Source organism: Octopus sinensis, linkage group LG8 (assembly GCF_006345805.1).
Source record: "Octopus sinensis linkage group LG8, ASM634580v1, whole genome shotgun sequence".
NCBI classification, from domain to species: Eukaryota; Metazoa; Mollusca; class Cephalopoda; order Octopoda; family Octopodidae; genus Octopus; species Octopus sinensis.
In genome coordinates, this window is record NC_043004.1 from 38,407,408 (window position 1) to 38,425,396 (window position 17,989).

Below are 17,989 nucleotides of genomic sequence, written 5' to 3' on the forward strand. Positions count from 1 at the left end.
TGTATGTTTGTGTGTGATGAACCTACCTCACGACAGGAGACACAGATGCGAGCAGCAGCATCGAACTCCCTTGTTGACCAAGTGCCACGTATCAGAGGTGGATTCACATATTAGTGTAGCTCATTCAACGGTGGTGCCCCAGCATGGCCGTGGCCTTCGGGCGGAAACATTTTAAAGGATTTAAGGATATATGTATGTATATATGTATGCATGCCTGCATGCATTTATGTATGTATGTATGTATGTATGTAAGTATGTATGTATGTATGTATGTATGTATGTATGTATGTATGTATGTATGTATGTATGTATGTATGTATGTGTATACGTTTTTGTGTATGCTTATATACATTTCTCCACGCTAGGCGAAATTGCACTCTAGGAAGCACCGGCACATACAGTTAAGTTTTATTTAACGTTTCCTGTTCTCCTTCATCATTACTCCTTCAATTATATATGCACGCTAATGTTAAATTGTATGGATGTTGCATTTGAATGTCTGGAAAATTTTCTATTGTAATATTATGGGTTCGTGTATTTCTTATGCAAATGTGAACGAACACTCAGAATTCGCGTGTTTGTATCTTATGCATGCGTTAAATTTATAGTTACTGTTGTTTGCGTTGAGAATGTAGAGTACACTGAAAGTTAGTGAGTACAGTTGGGTGATAATGCGGATTAACTGTTTAGTGTCAGCTATTTGCTTCAAAAGTTATGTTAGCTCACTCAATATAAATGTATATTAGTCTAATAAATTAAGAAAGTAGAATATTTTGTATCATATCATATCATATCTATCTATCTATCTATCTATCTATCTATCTATCTATCTATCTATCTATCTATCTATCTATCTATCTATCTATCTATCTATCTATCTATCTATCTATCTATCTATCTATCTATCTGCGTTGACAGAGCTAGGATGCGTGCTCTGAGGAACGAAGGAGTTGGAGCCGACCGAGAGGCCCGAATGCGGAGGTGCAACGAGGCAAGAAAGCCACCATTAGGTCCCTGACAGATGAACAGAGGATCGAATTACTCTAGCCTGAAAGGATGTGTGAAGCCTTTCAACAACACTTTGCCCAACTGTTCGGGAATGCAAAGTGGACTTTAGCGCCTACCTCCATAGTCTGCCACCACTCTCGGCAAGAGAGGTGGAGTGTTGTGAAATATCCATTACAGCCGCGGACGTACAGGATGCCCTACGAACTATATTTTCATATGCCAGACTTGTTTGGAGACGTCTTGGCAGCTACCTACAGCAACTGGCAGCAAAGTGGGAGTATCCCCGACTCTGTAAAGCGAGGAGTGGTGGCACTGCTAAAGGAAGATCCAAACAAGGGGAACGTCATAGATAACTTCAGGCCCATTACTCTGCTCAACGTAAACTTGAAGATTTTGGCCAAGGTGTTAGCCGAGAGGCTGGTGCTTTTCATCGAGAAGCTGGCCGATAAGGCGCAAGCGTGCACCCTACCGAGTAGGAGTATCCATGACAACCTCCATCTGATGCACTACATCATAGACAGACTAGTTAAGGAACCTGGCATGGATGGAGCGCTGATCAATTTGGATCAATCAAACGCTTTCGATGGGGTAGACCATCATTACTTGAAGGTTATCCCTAGATCGGCTGGTTTCGGTCCCGTCTTCCGCGGTTGGATCGCTGCCTTATACAGCGGTACCCGCTTAGTAGTTCGCGTAAATGGTCATCTGTCGAAACTATTTAACATCACACGTTCATGATGCAGTTCAGGTCAGGGATGCCCATCTCGTCGCTTCTGTACGTATTGACTCTTGAGCCACTACTGCAGAAGCTGGCGTCGCTGAGTGGCAACCCGTGAGAGCTGGGATGTGAGAGGAGCGTGTTTTCATACGCAGACGACGTCACCGTCACAGTGTCGAGCTACAGATATACTGACCTGGTTGGCGAGACACTAAAAGAATACGAAGCGGTAACGGGAGCAAGAATTTGTCGGAAAAAGTCAGTGGACTTGCGGCTCGGCACTTGGAGAAGCAAGTCCATGCCGTCCAACAGCGTCTCCATTGTGGGACGCTGAACTGATGGACCGGTTAAATTGCTCGGAGTCTGGTTCGGTCGTGACTTCCAAATGGAGAAGAACTGGGGCGAGATAATGACCAGGGTGGTCACTCTCACCCAACAATCAGCCGAGAGGAAGCTATCCCTGAAAGGTCGGGCGGAGGTGGCAAACGCATGCATCGCATCCGTCTTACCGTTGTACATTGTCCCGACCCTACCCTCGCCAAACTGGAACGCATACTCTTCCGCTTTTTGTGGAAGTGAAGCGTTCTGATGGTTAGGCGATCCATTTGCTGTCAACACCCGCGAAATGGAGGGCTAGGCCTGCCGTGGTTGATGATGTGCATACATGAGCTGAGACTGCGACATCTCCGGCGCTTCATAGACGACGGTGAACAGGTGTGGTCGCTGTTTGTGCGGCGTGCTTTCCTGCAGCTCGTCTTTTTGGCCGAACTGCAGTCGTGGATCAAACGGAGACCGAGGCTAGACGAATGGCACCGCAAATGCTGCCTTGCTCTCAAGCAACTCTGCCGTCAGGGACCAAACTTGTGCGACTTCAACTCCACAAAGGAGTTCTATAGAAGATTATTGGAGGGGAGGTGCGACAACGTTATCGGCAAGAATCTGGGCGTCGACGAGGAACACCTGACCCGTCTGTTCAGGACAACTTTTGGGCCGGGACTTATGGACAATCACCAAAGATCCCTGGCGTGGTAGTGCTATCGAGAAGTATTACCCGTTCGAGATAAGCTCTACAGGCACGGTTCGACACACACCGAACTGACTTGCCTGAGATGCGGATAGAGCGACGAAACCGTTCTGCACGCACTCGTTCAGTGTCCAACCATTTCTGACCTGTGGGCTTATGCCAAACGGCTGCTGTCATGTGTGGGACAACTCCACCTATCGGTCGAATCTATCGTGGAAATTGCTCCGCCACCTTCCCTTAACCGGGAAGGCAAGGCACTGTTCATGGTCAAAGAATGGTTGTGGTGGACTCGAGCGCAAGGTTTAGAAACAAAAACTTACCTCTCTGCACCACTTGAAAAGGAATGTGAGAATAGAGAGGCAAGTTTTGTCTCGGTAAAGTTACAATAAAGGTGGGTGAATGTAGCAAAGATTGTGCGTGCGAGTGACAAAACCACTTTGAGCATGACCCTGTAAATCGAAAAGAGAGGTAGATCACTTTGCTCTCATGTGTTTATTCCCTCCCTGCCTGAGGTTACTGTGGTCTTTTCCGTAGGCTTTTCTTTCCACGGATAAACTTAATCCTGCTTTTTACACTTTAAAAAATTTTGTGATACACGAGCCTTTTTGGTCGGAATTTTATTTTTCTCTTTTTTTTTATTTTTGAAAAGAAAAGCGCTACACTGTATTTTGTCCCCCTCTGTGTTCGGCCCTGTGTGGCTAATAAAGAAACTTATGTATGTATGTATGTATGTATGTATGTATGTATGTATGTATGTATGTATGTATGTATGTATCTATCTATCTATCTATCTATCTATCTATCTATCTAGCTAATGCTAAAACTAAAAGTTTGTTTACCTGCTCATTGGTTACGATGACAAAGATTGCAAATAGTCATTTCCCCCTTTAAGAAAAAAGAATCAAGTAGAAAATGCCGATTTGCGGTGGTATACTTCAAAGAGTCGTCACAGCTACCACCGTCCGTCCATTTTTCTTACTCTCTTTTCCTTCCCACGACCTTTTATATATTTTTCGAATTGCCGTTGACAGATAAAAATTCGCCTAATATTTATGAGATATTTTTCGGATTTTGTGTACTTGATTTTTTTTTTGTTAAAGGGGAAAAGTACTATTGTATCTCTCTATATATAAACGGCAGTTTGTCTGTCTGTGTGTCTCTGTGTCTGTCAGGTTGTACCCTCACCCTGACCACGGCTTTCAACCGATTCTGATGAAACTTGACACACACATAGCCCAATGTCATAATTCAAAACTAACGCAGAGAAAATTTTGAAAAGTTCCCCCAGTTCTGAAAAAAATCGATAAATTCGACATGGGGTCGAGAATCTAAGCTTTTTATATGCAACACATTTTCTGTTGTAGTTTTCGCAACTTACAATCGATTTTCACCAAACTCATGGTGAAGCTTAATGTTACCCTAAGAAACTTATTTCTGACGTTAGTTTTCCATGCAATACCTTACCATCAGAAAAAAATCGATAAAATCATGCCATTTTGGGAAATCGCGTTCAAAATCAAGATAACATATTTTCGACAATATCTTTCACAAATTGGCAGGAATTTTTTAAAAAATTCACAGCGAGCATCATGTCTGCTCCAAGGAGCTATATGGCCCTTTTTATTCCAATAGGATACTTTATTACTGGAAAAAATCAGTTAATTAAATCATATGTAGCACACATAGCAAACCGATTTGTGTATTAAACACAAACCACAGACTGTTTAGAGGACGCAAGTCGACCTTTTTAACTCTCGGAACACGAAAATGTATAAAAATGTAGAAAATCGGCAAAAAAGCGGGCAGCAATGTGAGTGACAACAAGGAAAAAGTCAAAAGTGACCAAACTGAACAAACGAATGGAAAAAGTTTTTTGGTGCACACGACAAAAGCGGTTTATAATAAACCAAGAGTTTGCAAGTAGCGTTCGAGGACCCTTAGGGTACGTCAAAAATTTAAGGTAAAATGTTTGGGGTGGTAGTTATAAAGAAAGTTTAAACAAAAAAAGTATTCGAATAACTTGCGGCTGCAGCAGCTATTAGCAGAAGTGGCGTGTTGGGGGTAAAGTCTCGAATGTAATTTCTTCCTGGTAGAAATTGGTTGGGTTGAATTATCGATAGCTGTTTGATAGTTATTTGGGAGTGAAGAGAAGACATTGCAACCTACACATGCGCCTTCGTTCCCTAGAGGGAAAGGACTAGATTGGGATTAGTCGTTGCCTACTAGGGGCTCTTACATACCCGGGCAATGCCGGCCTATGCTGCTAGTTTAAAATAAAATATTAATATTTATATCTCAATCAAAAGGCAGGAAAAGAGAAAGAGAGACTATCTTTCTGTAGAGGAAGATTATATACCCATTCTTAAAATTTTCCTGTATATAAAATCCCAACATGCATTTCTGTTGTATAATTGTTTGAGGGTCCTTACATGCGATGAGTCTGCACCAAATCGATTTTTATTAAATCAAGTGTTGTACAAACTCTGCCAAAGATTGACATTCTTGTACAACTTCTTTCCCTGTGTTCCACATACTAGTCGATGAAGTGAACCGAAAGTATCAAAGATAAAAGCCTTTTTGTGAATGGACTTTGTACTATAATTGATTTTAAATAAAAATCTATTCGATGAACAGAACCATGACATCTAAGGACTCTAAAACATATATACAAAAAAAAACGAGGATCTTTTCGGTTTGAACGGCAGTTTTTTCTAGCGGTGTCATTTGAAATTGTCACCCATAATTATGACCCTAGAATCGATCTATTGCATTTCAATCTCTTTTAGGGTTAGGGTTAGGGGTGGGAGGAAGGGTATCTTTTTTTCTTCACAAATGTAAATAAATCCAATCTTTTTCTTAAACGAGGAACATATTCATACGGCACAGAATGTTTTCACCTCAATAGACGGTCATTGATTGGTTGAAATTGCAGAAATTGAAGATTAAAAACAACAAATATCTTATAAACTATAGAATTTTCTCAATAAAGCCAAGAGAAAAAGATGTTTTATTAACACATTCTACGAGTATATGAAGTTTAAAATTTTTTAGTTACCTAGAAATTATGTTAAAAACTGCCGTTCAAACCGAAAAGATCCAAAATCGAGCTTGGGAATTTTATATGTTAGAAAAGATGCATAATTCTTCAATTCACAGCTCTCTTGAAGATGACACACCTAGATATACATATGTTTACAAAGTTCTGTAGGCCTAAATGAATTCTAAACAAGAATACAATCCAGATTTAATCAACTGAAATTCTCCACGACTGTTTGCCATCACAACCAACCATAGAACCTAATTATCATTCACCGGAACTCAGCTTACACTAGATAAATCCAAGATGAACACAAATGTTCAGCAGACCGGTGACTGGTAAGTAAGCCGGAACTTTCAGGTACAATCAATGCTATTCTTATGAAAGCGTAATACATTTGTATTCTATCAAATAAATGTATAGATTAATACTACAATTTAAATGAAATTGTTTAAAGTTGAACTGCTTATTATAACAGAAATAGCCATTAACATTCATACATGCATACTTATATACATGCATACATACATACATGCATACATACATACATGCATACATACATACTGCATACATACATACATACATGGTGGCTGCCCCCTCGTTATCGAGTATGGCCATTGCGCGAAGCTTAATCAATGTTGTTATCGTGCAATGTCTGTGCAAGAAGATTTTTTTTAAGTGAGGAAAGGCTGTGCACTGAGTCAATCCCACTCACTAAGCAACAGCAGCCATAATCCGAAAAGAAGAACAAGTCAACATCATCGGTAACCACTGAGCCGCAGGTTTTATGTCGGAGTAATCCCAGTTACCTGAGTTACCTTCTCCTAGAAGGATGCCCTAACAAAGGCTAGGAGTCCTTCACTCCCAATGGTTTACCTGCGCGATCGGGTATTCAGTCCGATTATTTCTATGTCCCCGCGCATGATACAGCCTTAAGACATTTATTGGATGGCCGTTGACTCCCAAGAGTTCCTCCGCCCTTTGACGGGTTTTGTTTTTCATCCTGCAGGGTGTCCAATAAACACCCTCCTCACCAAGCAAGCTTGGTGGGGTTGCGGGTTTAGTACATACATACATACATACATACATATATACATACATACATACATACATACATACATACATACATACATACATACATACATACATACATACATACATACATACATGTTGCATGTATATATATATGTATTAGTTGCATGTATTAGTTTGAAGCTCGGGAAAATGAAAATGTCCTTTACGTTTCGAGCCTATGCTCTTCAAACGAAAGGAATAAGAGAAAATAAACAGAGAAAGAATCAAAACACTTGTAGATTTCAGCAGTCCAGCATATTTATGAATCTAGGACATTTACCCCATGAACAATTAACCCTGAAGACAACACATGATCATTTTTAAATTTCTTAATATATTGTAGAGGGTGTAACTCTCCTAGGGGGGTAGTTGTCGTTGGGTGGGGGGCATTGTCCCATGGGCGTAATTATCCTACGGGGTATATGTCCTGATACGATATATGTATATTTATACACACATAAACACACACACACACGCGCGCGCACACACACACACACACACACACACACACACACACACACACACACACACACACACACATATATATATATATATATATATATATATATATATAGGCGCAAGCATGGAAGTGTGGCAATAAGCTTGCTTCCCAAACACATGGTTCCGGGTTTAGTTTCATAGCGTGTCACCTTGGGCAGATGTCTTCTACTATAGCTTCGGGCCTATCAAAGCTTTGTTAGTGGATTTGGATAATCTTGTATATGTATATATGTATATATTTATATGTGTGTTACTTTGTGTCTGTTCGTCCCCTCAGTATCGTTTAACAACCTATCTTGGTGTCTTTACATCTACGTAACTTAGTGGTTCGGCTAAAGAAACCAACAGAATAAGTACTGGGCTTACAGAGTCGATTTCTCCGACTGAAATCCTTTTAAGGTAGTTCTCAAGCATAGCTACAGTAAAATGACTGGATCGAGTAAAAGAAAAGAGTAAAAGAATATATATACATCAAGTGTTGACAAGAAAGGATGAAAAAAGACAAAAAAAATTCTACCAAATAAATGAAAGAGGGATGTTGATAGCAAGAGGCTGTTAGATGAAAGTTAAATTACATAAAGTTTAAAGCGAGCGAAGGGTATTAGAAAGAAGAAAGAAAGAATATGGACAGGAGAAATTGTGTGGGAGGGTTATATAGATGTGATGAGCCCTATTCAGTAATGGTATTAAAAGTGTGTTATCACAGTAATTCTAAGGTTATAGTGGGGTTTAAGCAGGTGCTTTGTTATATACATTTCTATCTAGTGTATGCTGTCTCAGTTTACATTGTATACGTTGTATTATTCTCATTCGGTTTTTCCGTGGTGTAGGTTTCAGGTTTGTTGTAAATGAAGTTGTCACTCAGTGAAGTTGGGGCGGTGAATTCAATAGATCGGAGTATGTGTTTTTAGTGTTTAGTCTGCATCGGTTAGGTTTTTTTTTCTATCATACTGTGTGAAAATGTGCTTAATCGCATGCATGCATCTGCGTAGTCTCTCTGAGAATATATTCATAATCCTATCTTTGCTCAATAATATAGACAGCGATTCATCGAAACGTAACTGGCATTTCCGGGATAGCGTGTTATAGAGACTCTCGTGTCTAATTATTGATAAGGGCAGATCAAGTTTGACCTTCACTTTAATGAGTCGCCTGATGAAATCAGCCTGTGATGTTGCGTGCCGTTTATGGACCTTTCGAATGCTGGCGATATGGTTTCGATTTCTATTTTTGAAAATATCGACCGATCATCCGCTCTATACATACAGGAATCCCCAAGTATTTACGATACATATGTATACTACATTACGGCTCTTATATATATATATGTCTCTACATTAGCATTGGTTGCTACTCATTTTATTAGCATGTTTACAGCCGGTGCTATGTTCACTTGTGCTAGTTGTTAACCTATTATCATATCTATTATTTCTGGGTGTGTTTGTGTTGTTGTTTGAGTTGTTGTGACAGACACGTGTTAGAGGGTTGCTATAGTTGTCGTTGAGGATATCATTTATAGGTAGGTTAGTGTTGTTGTTCAAGTCATTGTGACTGGTATAGTTATTACTTCTGCGTTTATGAGTAGTTTTGTGTTGTTCTTGTGACTATCGCAGGGTGGATCGAAACGATCGGCGTACAAAATAATGATTCCTACGTATTCCATCTTCTCTTTACTCAGTTTGTAGATTAAACACTGCGGAATTACTGACGTAGATCCAGAGGAAATATAACAACAGATGACACCATGTAGTCCAAAATATTACATATATACATACATACATACATACATACATACATGCAATCATACAGACATGTGTGTGTGTTTGTGTGCATCTGTGGGTGGGTGTGTAGGAAGAAATTGGGAGTACATTCGAAGGTTCCGCTTTCTAGACCTTATGTGACGGAGGGTCAGTGGTTTGATGAAACCGAAATCTAGTAATCACTGTCAACATTTTACGTGTAAAAGAAAATTAATCATCTACTATAAAGTACTTTAATGCTCAATTATTCCTGTATATACTACATGCGTATAAAATCAATATACACACATGTGTATATTGATGGCGGTGCCCCAGCAAAATGGCGGTGCCCCAGCATGGCCACAGCTCGTGAGCTGAAACTAGATAAAATAAAATAAACATGTCTGTTTTTATGCGTCTATACACACACACACACACACACACACACACACACACACACATATATATATATATATATATATATATATATATATATGTTTGCGTGAGTGTGTGTGCGTGCGCGCGCGTGTATACGTAATATACAGATTTGAGAGGAGGAAATCGGGTTTCGGTTTGCTCAACAAGAGACGAGACTGTCATCAGTCACATGACAGTATGGCTGTGTGGGAAGAAGCTTGCGTCCGAACCACATGGTTCCAGGTTCGGTTCCACTGCGTGGCACATTGGGCAGATGACTTTTCCTATAGCTGCAGCCAACCAAAGCCTTTTGAGTGGAATTGGTTGACGAAAACTGAAAGAAGCTCATTGGACATATGTGTGTGTGTGTCTGTGTCTGTGTTTGCCCCCCACCGTCATCGCTTCACAACTGATGTTGGTGTGTTTACTTCCCTTCTAAATTAGCGTTTCGGCATAAGCACTTGATAGAATAATTACTGGGCAAGGTTATTGTTATATACATTTATATCTTAGTATGTTGAATGATAGAGTACGTTCTATTATTCTCATTCGGTTCTTCCGACGTATAGGTTTCAGGTTTGTTGTAAATGAAGTTGTCTCTCAGTGGAGTTGGGGCGGTGAATTCAATAGATCGGAGTATGTGTTTTTAGTGTTTAGTCTGCATCGGTTAGGTTTTTGTTTTTATCATACTGTGTGAAAGTGTGCTTAATTGCATGGATGCATTCGGGTAGTCTCTCTGAGAATATATTTATGATCCTCTTTTTCGTCAACAGCGTGGTCGACTGCGATTTCTCGGAACTTAACTGGCATTTCCGGGATACGGCGTTATGGAGATTCGCTTTTTCTCTGATCAGACTTCAATCATGCGCTTTATCTTACCTTCAAAATGTTTCATTGCATATCACTTTATATAAATTAAGCTTCTACCATATTGTGCCTAAATTATTGTATTAACATTAATTTCTCGTATTTATAGTGGAGATTTTATCATCACTTTAAACAAAATTTATACATTACTAAGCAAAGCGAGAGCCATTTTCTTTTTAGTCATTCTACCTACAAAAATATCAGTAAACTCTTTCAAATGATTTCGCTTTTATTAAATATAATTTATTGGAGACTGTAGACTTAAATATAAGAAAATGACGAACAGCCACTACTGAAATGCCCCACCATCTTGCATTACAAGGAGATAAACAACACCTGAAATTTCATTGCCTTTACATAGTTGAAAAGCAAATTTAAATCTAGTGGATGTTAATCTACACGAATGATCAATAACCTAAAGACCTAATGTGTTTCTCACCTCTACAAATTTCTATAACTATAGGAGGCAATATATGTATCTAAAAATACGTGTATCTATAATTTGTGCCCGTAGAATACTTTGCTGTTTAATTGTTGCAGTTATTGTTAGTTCAATTTTAATGTTCAACGTTTTCTGTTTAAAAAGCGATTTAGGTCAATTTTCTGGCATTTGTGGAAGGTTTCGCATACTATAATTTCTGATTCTCAGAGTCACTGTCTCCTATTTTGTCCGTTTCCACTTCTACTATCATTTCCTTGCTTCCTGAAGTTTACTGGTTTCGGGTCACCTCCACTCAAGCATTCAAGACTCAGTAAAACCCTCTCTTCTTTTTATCCATACCATCTTTATAAACTATTCATCATTACGCCATATTATTTCCTCTCTGGGACTCTCTGCTTATCAGCACGTCTATTTTTCAAAACCGTCAGAATCGAACGCTAATCAACTTGGTATTGGACAAATTTTCGTACAGAATATTGAGAAAGTGGGATAAAGTTTATACATGACTGTTCATTTTAAATACATGACTATGGTATATTTATGATAAATCTTTAAGCTATTACAAATTTTCGCTAAAAGAACCTTATTAAATATATGTATATTCCGAAGACAATTATACCCCCAAAGTTTAAAACTTAGCAGATTCATAGTTTGATAATAAAGCATTTCGTCCATAGGCTAACCAAGCATCTTTCCCAGAATATGTACCATAGAGCTAACAGATATGTTTTTATTTTTACTTGAAATTTAGCACAACCGAGCACACTTTGCCTTAAATTATAACATACAAATAATGTCATTGCTGACTTCCAATTGTCCAATAAGTTACAGAATGGTTTTTGTTCATTTCAATATCCAACAAATTTTCAAGGAATGATTACAATACATGATATCCAGTGTCTGAAAAATAAGATTAAAACTGAATTCGGGGTCGTGACGGCAAGAAAGGCTTTGAGTATATTTTGTGATATTAATCTTCTTTAATGACTACTAAAGAAGCGTATATATTTTATGCAAAGCAAAATTGAACCCACAGACATGTTTTTACATGCTAATGGAATTTATTAATGGATATCGAGCCGAAAATTACTTATGATATCCCCATTGCTCGGGTCCTTTCTGATCAACATCACCACCGCCGGGTTGCAGATCTGGGAATTCTCCCATTCTGCTACCAGTTGGTGTAGACGCTGGTCAGCAGGTGCCCGAACAAGTCTGGCATACTTTTGTAAAACTCATAGGTTAGATCAAGACCCGGTGACTTGTCTCCAGGGCACTCGGATAGAGCCTTGGTCACTTCTACAACTGCGATCGACTCCCTAGAGCACTCTGGTAGGAAGTCCCGTAGGGTTTCACCATGGTCTAGCGTTCCGTTCGTCCCGAACAACTTGGTGAAGTGCTTGTAAAATGCTTCACACATCTCATCCTTTGCTTTGGCCAAACATCCATTTTCGTCAATCAAAGACCTGATTATGGCATCGTTGCTACGCTTGGTCTCTACCATTCGGGCTCACCCGGCAACATTAATTCCATTGCGGCCCAATGCACGTACTTTAGCCCGAACCCTGTATCCCTCATGTTTGGCTATTAGGTGGGGTCGAAGGCCGTTCTCGCCGACAAAATTTGGGATGCAGTCCCCAATCTCAACGTCTTTTCTAAAGCCAAAAGTAGGTTCCCTTCAATCCTAGCCTTATCTAAATTTAGCAGACGCTTAAATCTAACAGACAAAACTACCACCGGTTATTCGTCACGGTGCCGGTTAATGTCATTTTCACTAACTATTTAATCCGGTTACGGTATGCCTCACAAGCCAAAAGAGACAGCTTCGAGTAGCTGAATCCCTGTCTATAGGCATTATCTATGTTCAACCTACACTAAACCATTTAATGGTAAGTGTAGGCGACTTGAACAACCTGCGGGCAGATAAAGCTAGACTTATCTCTAATCCTTACAACTATCCTGTCTAAGTAAGACTTGAGCTTCCCGTCGCCATTCATCTAAGTCCACACTGGGACGCTCGGGTGCATAAGTCAATAACGATCTGCCAGCTGAAAACGCTTAAGCAGATCGATGAGGCGTAAGTAAACATTCCTACCAGTCGAAGCAGAGCTGACCAGACGTGCACCCAGGATAGCATTGTAGTCTCCTAACGCAACTAATGTCATAGACATCACGAGGAAGTTTTCTAGGCGCCGATAGAAATCAGTTTGCTGCCTTCTTGTACAAGGCACGTAAATACCGATCAACCTGAAGGTCTTGTTGCTGTATGTCACGTCAAGGAGGACTAGCCCACCTTCAGGGTCCACAAAGACTGTACTTGCCTGAAGAGCCAAGCCTTTTCGGACCAGGACTACTACACCTCTCGACCTCAGGTCAGGCCAGGAGACATGTTTTCTCATAGCCATTCAAGATAGCCGAGAAGGTTAGTAGCCTATCCAGCTTGGACTCTGTAGCAACCATCAAATGTAAATCATGTGATCTGAGGTCGTCGAGGAAGCATGCTTGCTTCCACTTCGAGCTCAGACCACGCACATTTATACAACCAAGGCTAAGAGTTGACATTTTAAGGAAAATTAAATGTTCTACTTACATTTCATTGGCGATGTGGGGGACAACCATACATCTCGTGAAGGGGTCCACTTTTCTCTTTCCTGAGGTATTTTGGAACGTCTTTTGACCTAGAGATAGCTTTTGGATGCCCCTCCTTCAGCTGTTTAAATAATATTTCGCCTATCCAGGCACATTGTCTAGGATAGTCCTTTTGCCTTGGATATAATATTGTAGCGTGGTGTGGGGCTATCACTTCATTTGTGTATTTGTCCTTTGGGAAGAACTCGACCAAAATTGGTCAATCGCCTGGTTTTTCTGGACGGTTGGGCGTTTTTTCTTAATGTTTAAATTGTATTTTCCGTTTTGGCGGGTATGTGGACGGGAATCGTATCAACGTTCTTTTTGTCGGGCCTCTAACAACAGTGTACTCCACCTCCACCGCCTCTATGGTAGAATCTGGCGTAGTTGCACTTTTATTGTCAGGTGCCGTCGACGTTGAGCGGGGTGGGTCGATTTGTTGTTGTCGGGATTGGTGTGTGCATAGGTTGGGGCTTTCGGAATACTTGTTTGGGAACTTGTGTGGGCACGACAGTTGGGGGAGTGATTGTCTTTGCTAGTGTAGGGGCTGGTGTGTGTGGGTTTGGGAGCAGTTTTGGGGGTTTGTGATGGGTCAGGTGTATGTTTATTCACAGAAGTTTGGGCCTTTACATTATCTTCCTCATTTTCCTGCGTCGCAATCAGCCCTTCTATGGCCCTTTTCGATCACTGGGCTTTTTGTCTTTCACATGAATTTTGAGGGACACGTCCTCGCCTACGAGTACTCTGTCAGCAATCCTTTCTAGATCTTCTGGTGCAGCTTGAAAGTTGGATGCGATACTCTGCTCGAGCCAATTTTGGGGGTAGAGCGTGTTACTTGTAGGATATTAATTTTATCTTCCCTGTTAAATAACAGGTCAGCCATCACCTACGCGGCATCAACTCTCGGCGGTACCTCTGTAACCCTGACATGGGACGTGCGTCGCCCCATATAGGTTGGCAGAAGCACCAATTCTTTCGTCTTCAACGAGCTGAGAGAGTGCTGGAGGGCTATCTCTTGTTCTGAATCTGGATTCTACTGTGCCATTTTCCCGTCGACTTGTTATATAAGTAATATCTTTCCATATGGGTGCCAGGCATTTTTCTGTTTCATTTTGTTCCGTATGTTTCATTTTTTTTCTTCTGGGCAGAACGTTTTGAAAATGATTGTTTTTTAAAATATTTTCTGTTGTGTTGGTGGGAGGTGATATTTTAACCTTACCCTCCTCCTCCGTCATTCTTTTAAACATTTCGTGGAGTTCCCCCCACTGGGATCTCCAGACTTCCCATTCGTACGGCGGTGACTGCCGCAAAGCCTTTGGTGACTTTGCAGGATGGTTATCCTCCAAGTTATCACAGTCTTCGAGAGAGCATTTTTCTCTTATTATCTCCACCGACATTTCGCTCGAGCACAGCATCGCACGATAAACAAACACAGTTCCAAGATTTTTCTTTGGCAATGAATAAGTTAAAATCTTATCCCTGTCAGGAGATGGGGTGCAGCTCAATGAAGCCAAAGACGGCTGTAAAACCCTTTTTTTCCAAAAGAAAAATCATAGCTTCCGTTCCTTTTTTCTGTTCAAAAATTATTTCCTCTCAAGAGGAACAACAGTTCAAATCCCACACCCGTTTGGGGGTGGGGAGTAGTTCAGCAATGCCTACAAAGGCTAAATTATAAAAATGCACTACGTTAGTAAAAATCCAATCGAAGAAACTATTGTCAAATGGTTACAGAAATTTCACTATTCCCGAGAATGCCAGGAAATAAATTAGTCCAACACAGCCTGGAAACAGGCAACAGTTCAAAATAACAATTTTCAACAATAATTTTCGACAATAGTTTACAATAAATAACAGAGTTGCAACAATAAATACGAGAGTGCAAAAAAAAAACGACCGAAATCTTCAAACCGGAAGCAAGTTTCTATATTTTATGAAATTGGCCATGAAAGCCGCACATAAAGGGGCAGCACAAGGTGGGGACCAAAAAAAAAAGAATGGAAAGGATGAATTAAATATAATGAAAAATGAAATGAAGCCGTTTTGCCCCACCTCGGAGCGACTTCATTGAACCAGTTAATACAACTTTTTTTAAAAACTAGATTACAATGCTTTTTATAGCGACAGCAAATTTCCGAAGAATGTTTACATTATGTTTCATTTTAAATATCATGAAAACATACTTGTTTAAGCATTGAAATGGTGTCCAGGTTCTTGCCCTATCATTGATAGTTATGGTTTCTTCATATTCATTCAGTTCCGACATATATTCTGGGTCTGCCACTATACAACGAATGTACTCGGGCACCTCTTCACTCCTGATACATACACTTTTATAGTACCGCCCCACAAGTCTATTTAGTCATACAGTTCTTCATTTTCGCCACTGTACAATATAACATGTTTTTCAAGGGCCTCTGAGAGGAAACTTGGGGCTCCGGTTTGCTTGTGTTTGTCTTCATGTCAGGTATGACATGGAGCGGGCTGGTGTCTTTAGGGAGTGGTTGGGGTAAAGTGGGTATAGGTGGGAGTCGAGTGGATGTGGAATGGAGGTCTTCATTTACAACATGTGCCTTTTTCCTCTTCTCTTTCTCTCAACTGTTTCCCATTCATTGTCCACCTCCTCTTCCTCGACGCTAGTACTTGGCTTTGTCTGTAGTGTCGTTTCATTCTCCTTCTCGTACTTTTCCTCAGCCAACACGGGCATTGGAGCACCAACCACTTTCTCACAATCTTGCCTTACCTTAGCCTTCACAGGTGGTGAAGGACACTTCAATCTAATGCAGCCTTTCAAGCCACATATATAGCATCACGGAATCCTCCCTTCCACTCTGACTTTCAGCGTTGCATTTCCGACCGTAATAGTCTCTACCATACTTTCGATATCTTCCGAGGCAACCTGTACTACTATGTCCAGGCTTTGCTCTTGCCAGTTCCTGTGGGATGTTCTGGTTGCTTGGAAGACCAATATCTTCGCCTCCATGCCCAGCAGTATGGCAGCTACCAGCCACGCCACATCCACTTCTGGGGGTATATCTTCTACCCTTATCCTGTAAACAAGCCTCCCAAGGTATACGTGTAGAAGTACCACTTCTTCGGTTTTCATTGGTGTTGCTGAGTGCAGCTTGACAGTAGCTACCTTCCAAAACAGCACCTTCACTGTCCGTATTTTCTTCCTCTGTCCAAGTAGGAAATCCCCTGCCAGACTGGTTTAAGTGCCTTTTCTATTTGAGCCGTCGATATGACTTCAATCTTCCTGGCTGCAACAGATTATGTTCTGCAAATTATTGTTTTCTCATTTTTTTTTGTAAAACCTTTTTGTATGAGTGTAGTGGGGACACATACATCAAACTTCGTTCCCCTCCCTTTTAATCATTCCCTTGAATTTACTCAATTCCTCCAGTGTCACTTCGCTTTCTTCTTTCTTCTTTCGTATGTGTGTGCGTGAGAGTGAGTGTGTATAAGTATACAAGCATAAATATAATGAATGACAGAATTGTTCGTATTCACAAAAGTAGCATTCTAGTAGAATCATTACGAAGCCAGACAAAATGTTCAATGGCGTTTCTTCACTTTTTGCAGTCTGGTTTCATACTCTCTCAAGGTCGACATTCTCTTTCATCCTTCTGGATTCCATTTTAAGCGTTGTGTCCATAGTTGTAATAATTTTGTTTTATACTCATACATTGTATTCATACATTTGTATTCAATATTTGAGTGAAATGAGTTTTTTATATTTCTATATTTTTAGATTATTGCAATGGCCAACCGTTCAACGTTTACAATAGCATTTGCTGCGGTGCACAAGTAACATCTATAACTGGTTTCAAAGATCCTGCTTGTTGTGGAAATGTAGCATTTGACAGAGACGAAAAATTATGTTGCGGCGGTGCACTCGTTGCCAAATCAGCCACAGCAACTGGTTGTTGCGGTGCGACAGCTATAGATTTATCCCTTCAAGAATGTTGTGCCGGTACAGCTATTGCTAGACTGGCAAAGATATGTTGTGGTGGAACAGCAGCTACCAGAACTTCAATATATCAAGTTTGTTGCGGGGCAACTGGAATGGATAAGACCAAGGAACTTTGCTGTAATGGTGCTCCTAAAACAATTGCAGATACCTTTAAAACAGGAAATAATCTCACACCAAACACATTTGCTTGTTGTGGAAATGCAATTTTCCGTCGAAGTACTAACTACTGTGCCTTCAATCAAATACAACAACGAGGGAATTATGCGCCATGGTGGCCGTTGGTTACTCATCATCATGTTTGGTAATTGATATGAAAAAATAAATTTCTGAAGCATGTAAGAATAAATCCGTTGTTCTGTTTATTTTATATAGAATTTGTATTCATGCACTTCTCTCTTCGCTCTGTCGGTCTGACTTTGTCTCATTCTCTCTTGTATGTATGTACATATCTATATCTATCTATCTATCTATCTATCTATCTATCTATCTATCTATCTATCTATCTATCTATCTATCTATCTATCTATCTATCTATCTCTCTCTCTCTCTCTCTCTCTCTCTCTC

General features: G+C 40.3%; 1 protein-coding gene across 1 annotated transcript in view; it reads left to right on the plus strand.

Moving 5' to 3' along the window:
* LOC115214800 (galaxin-like) overlaps positions 1 to 17,745 on the plus strand; it is an 18,632-nt gene extending 887 nt beyond the window's left edge. The window contains exon 2 of the mRNA XM_029783830.2: positions 17,204 to 17,745. Within this exon, the coding sequence (XP_029639690.2) occupies positions 17,204 to 17,730 (527 nt within the window). The 3' untranslated portion in view covers positions 17,731 to 17,745. The remainder of the gene's footprint in view (positions 1 to 17,203) is intronic.
* The last annotated feature ends 244 nt before the right edge of the window (positions 17,746 to 17,989 follow it).